The sequence below is a fragment of the Equus asinus genome, chromosome 22 (genome assembly GCF_041296235.1).
Source record: "Equus asinus isolate D_3611 breed Donkey chromosome 22, EquAss-T2T_v2, whole genome shotgun sequence".
NCBI lineage: Eukaryota > Metazoa > Chordata > Mammalia > Perissodactyla > Equidae > Equus > Equus asinus.
In genome coordinates, this window is record NC_091811.1 from 54,159,283 (window position 1) to 54,171,242 (window position 11,960).

General features: G+C 52.6%; 1 protein-coding gene across 1 annotated transcript; it reads right to left on the bottom strand.

The window, feature by feature from the left end:
* Nucleotides 1-4,700: 4,700 nt before the first annotated feature.
* KRT4 (keratin 4) lies at nucleotides 4,701-11,443 on the bottom strand. The gene is made up of 9 exons (XM_014847472.3): nucleotides 10,875-11,443; nucleotides 9,015-9,229; nucleotides 7,986-8,046; nucleotides 7,534-7,629; nucleotides 6,804-6,968; nucleotides 6,412-6,537; nucleotides 5,760-5,980; nucleotides 5,471-5,505; nucleotides 4,701-5,361 (listed from the first exon to the last, which is right to left on the bottom strand). Exons 1-9 carry the CDS (start codon nucleotides 11,361-11,363, stop codon nucleotides 5,174-5,176), a joined length of 1,596 nt encoding a protein of 531 aa, XP_014702958.3. The 5' UTR covers nucleotides 11,364-11,443; the 3' UTR covers nucleotides 4,701-5,173.
* Between the last annotated feature and the right edge of the window lie 517 nt (nucleotides 11,444-11,960).

Genomic DNA, 11,960 nt, shown 5'->3' on the forward strand with positions numbered 1-11,960 from the left:
ATGGACGGATGGGTGGATGGATGGATGGTGGATAGATGGATGGATGATGGATAGGTGGATGGATGGATGGTGGATGGATGGGTGGTAGATGATGGATGGGTGAATGGTAAATGGCAATCGAAATGCTTTCTCCAGAAAACCTCTTCCTAGCTCATCAAGCTCCTCCTTTGAATTCTTGAAAATCAAATCCATAATACTGCAAGTGAAAAAACTAAAGATGCACAACAATTTTACCTTGACCCAGAGTCAACCAGGAAGCCTTGGGCAGCAACGAGCCTGAGTCCTGGGGCTTCCACTACCACCAAGAGCCTCATGGCCACAGCCTTACACGCTCAGCCTTCGGCCCAAGGAATAAAGAGATGACTGTTAGTCTCTACCTTCAACACAGCAAAAAGCTGGAGCACGTGCTGAAATGGCTTCTTCCCTAAGCCTTCCCTGCTACTACCATGCCCTGAAGCGCCACAAATGGGGCACAGCCCCCTCAATGATTTCCCTAGATAGCTGTCTCACTAAGCCTGGACCATCCACCCAAGATGCGGTGGTGGACATGCCTTATTCCGAGGTCCTCTGGTCTTAGAAGCCAAAGTAAGCTGAACCAGAATCCCCCAACGGGACAACACTAGATAAACCCCTCTTTGCTATATCCTTCTGTTTTCACTAGCAACACGGGAGGGAGACTCCAGACGTGGTGGCAAGAATTTTCTGAAACGGAGAAGTCTAGACCCAGAACAGAGGGTCTCGGTAAAGGGGGAGGGGCCTATGCAAATATGAGCATTGCTTGGAAGCCAGGAGCCCGAGCCAAACCAAGGTGAGGTTGCAGCCAGGACTCAAAGTCCAGAGCTTAGAGAGTGGGGGTCAGGACAGATGAACCAAATAAGTTAAAGGCTTGCCAACCCACAGTTGGGCCATCACAATTTGAGAAGTAATTTCAGTAAACCTCCAGGTAAAGCATTGCTGGGGGTCACATAGAGCATGGGGTCCCCCAAGAGGCCAAGAGGCAGGTAATGCAACCTGTGTCTCCATAGTTCCCCTGAACACGCAGAGCTGGCCAGAATCCAGTTCAAAGGATCTAGGAGAAGGGTGGCCCCTGTGATCTCAGATTACCCCAGATAATCCCCTTTGACTAGCCAGCCAACTCCAAACCTGTGATCATGGTCAGGATCCTCCACTGCCCTGGACTGTTCTGGAAACAGAGGCCAACATGAATGTCTTTCCTCTTTTATGTGGAACAGAGGTCTTCTTATACAAATAGAAAACAAACACACTCACATAGCCACTTGCCTATAAATACAAACACGTTTATTCTAAGATACACATGCACGTATATAATCGACGACCTGACTTTGTGTCTAAATCTTTAAATTCAACTGAAGAGGCCCCTGGGACCCAGCAGTGCCCCTCAGGCTGGCTGGCCCCTTCGCCTGCCCAGAAGGCATGAGAAATTCATTCACCTGCGTCCAGTTTCTCATTGGGGCTCATCACAACCTACAACCTCCTGGTGGGTGAACCTGAGAAGCCCTCCCCTGCTTCTGATGCGGGGTCGGTGAGCCGAGGAGTCGAAAGAAAGATTTCTTAGACTCTCAAGATCTGGCAGTAGTGCTCTTTTATTTAGAGAATAGTATAGAATAGCATGGGGACAGGACCCATGGACAGTCAGAGCTCCTGCTGCTGCCGCTTCTGCTGCCCCAACTGGCATGGGGACAGGACCCATGGGCAGGCAGAGCTGGTGTGTGGGGACAGGACCCACGGGCAGTCAGAGCTCCTGCTGCTGCCCCGAGTTGAGGGTTAGGGCTAAATTTAAGGCATGGGTATGTGAGTCATCTCTTTACAAGACAAAGGAAAAAAAGTTAAAATGGTACCAGTGCCGGTAGGGTCCGGCCATTGGGCGGTCCCACAACTTTTAGATAAGAATCAAACCGGATTGAGTAAATGGCAGAAGTCACCGCTCAAATATTATCTTCAACTAAAGACAAAGGAGGATTTTGGGGTGGGGGGGTCAGTTACACGAGGTTGCCAGACAGTAAACAACTTAAGTTCTTGCCTTCCCCATTAAGAGTTTCCAGAGATAAGGCCATCCCCCCTTCCTCCTGGTGCAGAAAGGGAGTCATGGAGATTTCCTTCACAAATGCAACTGTCTCTGATCAAAGAGCAAGCAAATTCCACTCCTCGGAGCCTGCTTCTTATCTGTAGTTTTAAAAGTAACCAGCCTAAAAATCCTCATCATAAACTGTTTTAAAATTAAGCAGCCTAAAAATCCTCATCACTTCCAACCCTTGAGGCCTCCTCCTCACCCCAGCAACTCAGAAAAGAGCCAGTTCAGCATTTTCCCCCGGGGAAGGGTGCCGTGAAGGGAAGAAGTCAAAGACTTCCTCTTCTGACACATGGGGTGAGCCCCCAGACAATGGGGAGATTAGGGCAGAGCTTGTGAAGGACCCAGCTTCCAACCCAGGGAGCGGCTGCTCCTGGTGAAAGGCCCCTGCCCACGGAGCACCAGCCCCTGGGATTAGCCCTCGGCTGCTCCGCCCCTGCTGCCCTGAGCCTGCCTCAGGATCCGTACAAAGGCCCCGTAGGCAGGGATTGGCCTGGGGCACAATAAGGGCCCATGGGCACTGCCCTGGAAGGATTGGAGTTTGAATGAACTCCCTGGCAGTCGAGCGTGGGAGGCACCATTTGGGTGGCCAAGGGGATGAGTGCACTCTGCCCGGCAGGAGGAGGGATCCAGGTCAGAGTGCGCACGAGGAGCTGTGTGGTCTCCCTCTGGAGAAGGGAAGTGACAAATAAAAATGGCAAGCAATAGGATATATTGGAGTATATGAGGAAGCCATTTGGTATAAACCTAATTCAGCCTGACCTTGTCTTTCCAAAAGGGCCTGACCGAGGCCGTTGAGCATGCATTGTATATCTGCTTTAGAGATTCCCTGTGGCAAGAGCAAAAGGCCCTTGAGATAAAGGTGCAACTTCCCTCCCCCTCCCAACATTGGCATTTCCTTAAGGATTAAGCATCTTTCCTTAGGCTAGGAACTGATTCCTGTGCTCACCTGTGACCACCCAGCTTGAGACAATAGACTTGCCTCCTGCTACGCCCTCCAAGATAGCAGACCCACTACCTGCTGTGTCCATCAAGCGCTGTGCCCACAGGGCAACCTTGTGACTATTGTGGGAGGGACATTTCAATCATATGCAAAACGTCCTGCTTGGGGGTATATAACCACTCTGTACACCTCACTTCTTTGGAGTTCTCTGTTCCTTTGTGGAAAGACTCTCCCAGGTTATAACCCTGAGATTTCAGCTCAGAATAAATTCACCCAAATTTTCATTTATAGATTGGTTATGGATTACTTTCGTCGACAGAAGGTTATGCTGCTCCAGGCCTAGGAAGTGGTCCAGTATAGAAACAGGGTGTCCACAAGGACTATACGCAGACCCCCACACTGGCTGTCCTCGCCCCCATTCTGCATTTCACCAACCAGAACTTCCAGGGCTGGCTGCAACCAGGCAGCTTCACCTCTACTGCTCCAGGAGACCTGCCTCGTGTCCCCCCACTCTCCCACCACTCCGGGACGGTCACATAGACCATGAGCCCAGAAATAATCCCCTGAGAAGATGGGGAAGGGAGCCCAGACGTAACCCCCTGAGAGGACGGGGAAGGGAGCACGGCATGAAAGTTCCATGAGAAGGATGTGCTTTCACTCCTCCATCCAATGATCGTGACCCGGTTGGTTCCACGAACAAGTTCCTGAAGGCTGGCTGGTCCGGTGGGACTGAGCCCCATGCATGGAGTTCGATGCAAACAGGGAGGCCTTGCAAGACACCGAGTATAAACTCTCCACAAGCTCCGTAACCTCTCGCTCTGTATTCTGGGGAGACTCCTTGACTGCCTGTCCTCGCACCTGCCCTGCACCCCACACCTCCCGACTTGGACGCCTTCCCTCCAGGTTCACTGTGTCACCAACTAGTTGCCCCAAAGAACTCAAGGGTGGGTTTGGAAGCATTTCACTGTTTTTCCAAATTGCTTTTTCCTTTTGTTATGTTAAGGAGACGCAATCACCAACCTCCCTGAACCAGACCAAGCCCCACCATGCGAGCTGCGCTCTAGGACCTGTGCCTTATTTTTAACGCTAAGATCTCTCCAGCTTAGGCCTCTTTCCCATAACCTGCAGTGTATGTGGAAGCACGTTTTCCATCTGAGCCTGCACAAGCGAATACCCACCTCTCCCTTTTGAATATTCATTCCCCATCTGAAATAAACATCCCTGCTTGCCTTTGTTCAGGGACGCCATGACTCTGGAAATGATTCCACATGGTCTCCTACTTGCCGCAAATATACTCTACTTTGTGAGATAACTACTTCCGGTGGAGAGTCTGATTTAACTCGCCAGGAGGCAAACCCACTTTGGTTTCGATAACAACTGCAGGCCCAGCACTGAGATACCCATGCCCCCCCCGACCCCCACCCGCCTTTGCCTATGACGGGCGTCTTTGAATAATTGTTGGGTGTTTTGAGTCTGTGCACCTGTTCTGCAGGCAGCCTTCAGGCTCCACACACTGCACTCGTCCCTCAATAATCTGGGCAACTTAGACACTTGAGAAATTAGCTGATGACCCTGATCTGTACAGGCAAATCCCTCAGACCCCAGCTCCTCCACCTTCACCCGAATTCTGGAGACTTCTCCCCAGAGAACTAGGACAATTGCTCAGAGTGAATGACAAAAGCGCTTTATTGAAGATGCACCCAGAGGTAGACAGAGGGAAGGAGAAGAGTTGGTGGGACTCTGAGTGGCTCTTGTCCTGACCTTGCAGGGCCAGTTGCTGCCAAGTGATGGAGGAGTTTGGTCCTGATGTAGAGGGAGATCCAGGATCTAGTAGGAGACGGCATTGGGCTGGGAGGGGACATTTGTGACCATGATAATTCTGGAGATGAAGCTCCTGGTTGTGTTCTCCTCTGCCCGTGGAGTGAAGAGTCAGCTGACACCCCTCCCATTCCAGGGGAGTCACCAAGCCCAAATCGAGAAGAAGCTACCAAACTCCAAGAGGGCAGAGTCCACACCCCGGCACTGAGGTGACACTGCTAAGAGAAGCCCCAGAAAAAGAGGGTGGAGGCAGGGGGAAGGAAGCACAGAGACACCAGGGCTGGGCCCGGCTGGGCTCAGGGGCTGCAGGACCCTCGTCTTCTCTATCGGTGGGATCTCTTGGTCAAGGTGGTGCTGGAGATGGTCTTGCTGCTGGAACTGCCACCGACACCGAACCCAAAGCCGCTTCCAGAGCCAGAGCCAGAGCCAAAACCACTGCCCAGGCCAAATCCGGCGCTAGCTCCGAATCCTCCACCTATGCCTCCTGCACTGGTGGCACCACTGACCACGGCTGTGAGAACAAGGCAAAGGACATGGTTACTCCAACAGTGCTGGCCACCAGGAGTCTCAGCCCAAACCAGAATGAACGAACGGCCACGGCAGGGGCAGAAGGTACTCACAGATGCTCACGGCACTCTGGCATTCTCCAGACATTCTGTGGGGGACAGAAAGAGCCATGAGCCACAGCAAGCCCAGAGCCACGTCTCGTTCAATAAGCAAGTGTCAATACCTTGCCCATCTTTAAGCAGCCAAATTTAAGGCCTGCGTGTAAACCTGTTGTCTAACACTGTTCTGGTTCATAATGTACCAGCGCAGCTCTGAGGCAGGTGGCCAGCAGAGGTACCCTGGTCCTGCCAGGGCCCTGGACCTCTCCGTTCCTCATGCTCCTACCCTGCCTTTCCCCCTCACCGGCACTCCTCGCCCTCCAGCAGCTTGCGGTAGGTAGCAATCTCGATGTCCAGGGCCAGCTTCACGCTCAAGAGATCCTGGTACTCGCGCAGCATCCGGGCCAGCTCCTCCTTGGCCTTCTGCAGGGCGGCCTCCAGCTCTGTGCGCTTGCTGTGGGCATCTTTTAGGGCCAGCTCCCCACGCTGCTCTGCATCAGCCACAGATGCCTGCAGAGTCTGGCACTGTAGACAAGAGCGTGGGACAAGCAGCATCAGTGTCCTGCTATCAGGACCTCTACAACTGCCCCCTCTCTTGTAGCAGCTTTGCTTAGGTTAAGATGTCAGGATTCTGTCTGTCCTTCTCCCCACCTTCCCTGACTCTTATGCATTTCGTTCACTCCAGCCAGAGTCCACCAATGCCCCCACCAGACTGATTAGATGAAGATGAGAAAAACAAATGAAAACGAGCCAAGAAACCTAATTACTACGATGTCATGTCATGTCAGCTAGGATATTGCTGGAAAGACCTGGCTGTGGCTTATGTAGAGGAGTACAAATCCCCTGCAGACAAGCTCAGGATCTTCTAGCCTGATGCCTTATCTGCTTGTCTGCTAAGGAGACCTCTGCCTTAGGCCCCAGGCCCTGGACTGCGGCTGGAAGGAGGTGACATCTACCTGCTTCTTGACATTCTCGATCTCGGCCCGCAGCCTCTGAATCAACCTGTTGAGCTCTGAAATCTCATTCTTGGTGTTCTTGAGGTTGTCACCATGTAGGTCAACTGAGGTCTGGAGCTGCTGGACCTAATACCCGGGAGACACAGGCGACCAGGGGTCAGGGGTGTTTGGGTTGGGGTCCATTTTCAAGTGAACTCAGCAAGAATAGCCACAGGTGGCAGGGATAACACCAAATGTCACAGAATCTCAAATCAGACTAGGATCAGTGAAGCCTGGAAGAATCAGTTCATCCTGACTTTTCTTGGGCTGGAGCTGATGATCTCCTGCCCACGGACATCAAAAGCAGAGCCCTGGAAGCCACTCCCACCTCCTGAGAGATCCCCAACACCCACTTTGATCTGGTACAGGGCCTCGGCCTCCGCCTTGCTTCTCTGGGCGATCTCCTCGTACTGGGCGCGGACCTCAGCAATGATGCTGTCCAGGTCCAGGTCCCGGTTGTTGTCCATGGACAGGACCACGGATGTGTCGCTGACATGGCTCTGCATTTGGGACAGCTCCTGTGCAGAAAATGTCTCACATCAGGCTTCCTGGAGAGCCTTTCCTCATCTGTGACACCAGGAGTCTGCCACCATCATGGAAATGGCCATGCCACAGGCTCAGATGGAGGCAGAGTTGGCATTCCCAATGTGTAGAGCAGAGAGGAGAGGAAGGGTAAATTTCTATGTCAAAATCAAGTGGTTGGTGACATCTCAAGACATAAAAGCAATTTTATGTAGGAGCATGAGGAATTACTGCTCCCTGGAAGCTCTATGCCATGCCACGCCAGTGGGCACTCAGTATGATAAGTGGAAGGAAACCCAATGGATCCATGTCTCTAGAGAAATGCTAGGTGGCAATAAATTCCATCGCATGCAATCTTTAGATCTAATCGCCTCCTCTAAGACAGCACCTGGTTTTGAGAACTCCTCAGTTGAGTCTCTCACTTCAACCCTTCCTCTCCCTGACCTTGCAGAGAGCCCACTGCCCTGAAGTAAGGGTCCTTTCAAAGAACTGTGGACTCCAAGCAGCAGCCTCAGAGGTAAAGGATTCCGTTCCCTGAGTGGAGGGGGGTGGTGTCCTCACCGCAGCGTAGAGGGCCCTCAGGAAGTTGATCTCGTCATTCAGGGCGTCCACCTTGGCCTCCAACTCCACCTTGTTCATGTAGGCGGCGTCCACGTCCTGCAGACGAGGAGGGAGGGTAGGAGACAAGGGTCAGGAACTCCCACAGGGGGCAGGGGGTTAAAGGACACGCAAAGGGGTTCTCAGCAGCATCTAGAAAGGCTTCTCTTCACCAGGCGAGGTGGAGAGAGACATCATTTGACACATTCTGCCCCTAAAGCCCCCTGCAGACATGGAAGTTAATTATCCAAATGGGCTTTTATCCCAACCTTAATTCCTTAGGCCCTGGTTCAGTTAGATCTGGATGGTACCACATGGGGTAGAGATGAGGCAGAGACAGACGAACCCATGATTCAAGTCAAAGACCGCCCCCGAGGGCAGGGGCCCCTCACAGCACTGCCCCCTTCCTCTCTCACCTTCTTGAGGACCACAAAGTCATTCTCGGCAGCTGTGCGCTTGTTGATCTCCTCTTCGTACCTGGGGGTGGGGATGGGAAGGAAGAGACGAAGCCCCACAGTGAGTAGTGTTTCTCAGCTCTCCGCTGCTGGTTTTCAAACATGGAACCATTGGGAAATATCCACTACTTGGCTGCATTTCCCCATGTTCGTACAGATACTCATTCAACCTGCGTTTATTGAATAATTACCCTGTATGAGATACCAGTCTAGACTCTGGTTTATCCAGAGAAGTGGAAACAAAACCCTAAAAAGACTATTTTCAGGAGATGAGATATGAGGAGAGGAACCAGCAATGATCTGGTTGATTTTATTTTGTAGAAGGGCTGTCCTTGGGCCATTTGGTGGGTTCAGTTCTCAGGAGTGTTGCCAACGCTCCAGCTCTCTCTGTTTTGTGTGGGAGTGAACTGAGGGAGAGGGTTGGTATTTTCTCAGCTCCATCCCATAGTGAGCATTATAAGAGCTACCATGGATCGAATGTTCCTTATACGTCCAGCACTGTGCTACGTGCCTTCTCCACCTCATTTAACTTCATTTAATTCTCACGACCTATAAGATGTGACTATTATCCCCATTTTAAAGATGAAGAAAACTGAGATTCAGAGAGGTTAAGCAACTAACCCAAGATCACATAGCTAGTAAGTGGAGGAATCAGTATTCAAACCCGGTCCACCTGGTTCTACAACCTGGATTCTTCTGACCATGCTGTACTACTTTTCATCTGTTTGGTTTCTAATCTGGTTGGTAGATGGCAAGCCCAGCTTCCTACATGTATCGCTCATTTTATGTTTGGGGCATCTTAGGATTACTCGACCTCACCCCACTAAAATGTGACCATGCAGACGCAGGGGAACAGACTAGAGGACCATCCTGACCGCCTTGGGATATCTTCAGAGTCTGGGATTCTGAATGAGTAGAGAGGAGCCCAAGGACCCCCGCACACGGCGGGGCAGATTTGTGGGATGGCGTCCTCCCTCCCTCCCCCAGCACCTGGTCTTAAAGTCCTCCACGCTGTCCTGCATGGTCTTCAGCTCAGACTGCAGGCGTCCTTTGTCATTGGCCAACGTGTCCACCTGCTTCCTCAGGGCACTGAGGTAGGCCTCGAAGAAGGGCTCCAGGTTTTTGCTGGACGTGGTGGTCGTCTGCTGCTGGAGGAGTTTCCACTTGGTCTCCAGGACCTTGTTCTGTTGTTCTAAGAACCGCACCTGTGTGTTAAAAAGGCACCGACCAACCGATGAGGGCCCGGAGCTGCAGCAGGAGGGCTGACCAGGGCCAACACCAGCCCAGTCAATCCAAGCCAACCAGGCGGCCCAAGAGCCACTGAGCAGGCCACCAGGCCACAACCAGGCACCATCCACTAGAGTCAACACCGTGGCCCCACTCGTGAGCCGGGGCAGCAATGGGCCGTGTGGGCCGTGGAGAACAGAGCTCAGCCAGAGCAGCAGGGCCTGATCTGCACAAGAAAACTTCCCCCACAGGGATCCCCAGGTCCTGGGGTGAGTTGCTGAGAACACTGAACTTCTACGAAACTGTAAAATAGACTAAAATTTAGAACTACAACCACAGTCTGAGGGCTTGCATTCAAAGCGGTCCTGACCCAAGGCAAAGGAATGGTAAATTCACTGAAGATTTTCTAAATAAACTTACTTATAAACGGACCTGGAGTGTTCCTGGGAACCTGTATGCAACTGAGCATAACTATTTTAGATCAAGGCCCCAGACAGACTCTGAGGCTCAGCCAGACTCGGTCATGCAAGGGGACTCCCCTGCCCTTCCCCTCTCTCCGTGAAAGATGGAGCCGGGTGAACCCAGGGAGCAGCTCAGCGTGACATCTCCACTTTCTGTGCTTCCGAATCGAAAGGAAAGCAGGTAAGGGTGACTGATCACAGTCTGAATCCGAAAGGGGAGATGAGAGAAAGAAGCACCGAAACTTTGTCCTGCTTTTATAGCTGTGTGTCCGAGAGTCGCAGTAAAGCCTCTTGAAGCTATTATGGGTTTATCCAAACTAGCGAGAAGAGCAAGTATTCCCACTCAGTCTACTCCAAGACTGCTCGTTCTTGCCCCACACGTCTAGATAACTGAGACTTTGATGCACAGAGAGCCAGGCATCCTTGACCGAGTGTGCTCCTCCCACCCGTTCAGGCGTTAATCTTTGGCTGAGTCAGCTCTCTGGGTCTGATCTGCTTGCCATCACCCATTATCCTTGGCTGTCACTCAGCTAAAAGGACTTGAATCTCTAGACTTCGCATGGAAAGGGCGTCGGAATACAAAAGAAAAGGAGAGCCCCACCCTCTCCTCTCTTCAGACAGACCCAGAGAAATGAGCAATTTCGCCCAGAGTCAGGAGGATGAAGCGACGACATTTCCAGGTCCTGTTGGGACCTAGAATCTGCCTTTAGAGGCTGTCCCTTTTTGGGAAACCAGCCTGGTTTCCTTCTGCTCCAACAACAGAAGTGCCAATAGTTAAATGATTACATTAACTGTAATTAATTATTTGCTAATTTCTTAATTATTAACTGCGTAACTTCCAAAACCAAAATCTGAGAAAAGGCAGGGAAAAAATGAACCCACTTGATAACTGAGGTGACTGGACCAGAAAAGTTGAGTGATTTCCCCAGTAACACACAGCACATCTAGGAAACCCAAACAGTCACTGCTTTGAGCTATCTGCCCACCAGCCATGGGACAGAAGAGAAAGACTCAGAGTAATGATGCTCCTTTAACAGCTGGACAAACAGGGGCCCAGAGAAATTCAGAGGTTTTCCCAATGCCCGTGGCAGGTGCAGGTCTGAGATCCTGGGGTGCAGGAACCCTGGCTTCTACCACCTTGTCTGGCCAAGGGACAGCTCACCTTGTCGATGAAGGAGGCGAACTTGTTGTTGAGGATCTTGATCTGCTCCCGCTCCTCCGTCCGGACCTTCTGGATCTCAGGGTCAATCTCCACATGGAGAGGGGTCAGCAGACTCTGATTGATGGTGACTTCCTGAATCCCCCCGGCAGGGCAGACGGGGAAGCCAGCACCACCTCGTGCATTGAAGGAGCTCCCAAAACCACCGCCATAGCTGCCGGCACCGAAACCAGCACCAAAGCCACCAGCCCCAAAACCTGCCGCACCCCCAAAGCCTGCGCCTTGCCGGGCCCCGGCCACGCTGATGGAGATGCTCTTGTTCCCACCGAGGTTGTAGAGGCTCCTGCTGCCGAAGCCCCCGGAGGAGCAGCGGCCCGCGCCCCCAGACACGGAGACCGAGCTGAAAGCTGCCCTCTTGCCTCCACCTACGACGGCCGAGCCACAGCTAAAGCCCCGGGAGCCGCCTCGGACACACTGCTGTCTGGCGATCATGGCTGGAGAGAGGAGAGTGAGCTCGGAGTTGTCAGAGAAGCGAGAGAGAGGCCAGGCCGGTGAGTGCCGCAACCCCGGCCCGGGTCTCTTATATGTGCTGGAGCAGCAGGGCTTGGTTGCAGGGGCATAAAGGGAAAAATCCGAAACATCCCTGGGCTTGGCCTTTGGCACCGGCCCATCCTTCTCGGACCTGCTAAGCATGTCACTAAACACACCTACAGAAGTCATTCGGAGGGCACACGTTACTGGATCCCAGCACACTTGGCTCCAGGAGAACCTGAACCAGCGCCCCAGGGCCTCCTGAATCGTGGGCTCCTGCCCTGCCCAGCCCTGCAGGCCCCCGCCCGCAGCACTCCCATCTCACAGCCTCCCAGCGGTCTCCCTGCTCCAGACAAGGCGACCTCTCGCTGCACAGCGTTTGGAAGCTGAGGGCCTGGGCTCAGGCGCACCGCCTGCCCCGACAGCTCTGCAGACCTGGAGTCTGGCACTCTCCGAGGCTCAGTCGCTTCACCCGTAAATTGGAAATAATACAAATATTTACCTTCTCCTCCTGTCAGGGGCAGTGAGGTCACGATTAACAAAGTGCTTTGTAAACTG

What these genes read in the sequence shown, in the direction of transcription:
- KRT4 (XM_014847472.3), bottom strand. Translation starts at nt 11,363, where the DNA reads ATGATCGCCAGACAGCAGTGTGTCCGAGGCGGCTCCCGGGGCTTTAGC. An exon ending in TCGCCTCCTTCATCGACAAG is followed by an intron (nt 9,230 to 10,874) that starts GTGAGCTGTCCC and finishes TTTAACACACAG; the next exon opens with GTGCGGTTCTTAGAACAACA. An exon ending in CCAGAGTGCCGTGAGCATCT is followed by an intron (nt 5,362 to 5,470) that starts GTGAGTACCTTC and finishes TTGTTCTCACAG; the next exon opens with CCGTGGTCAGTGGTGCCACC.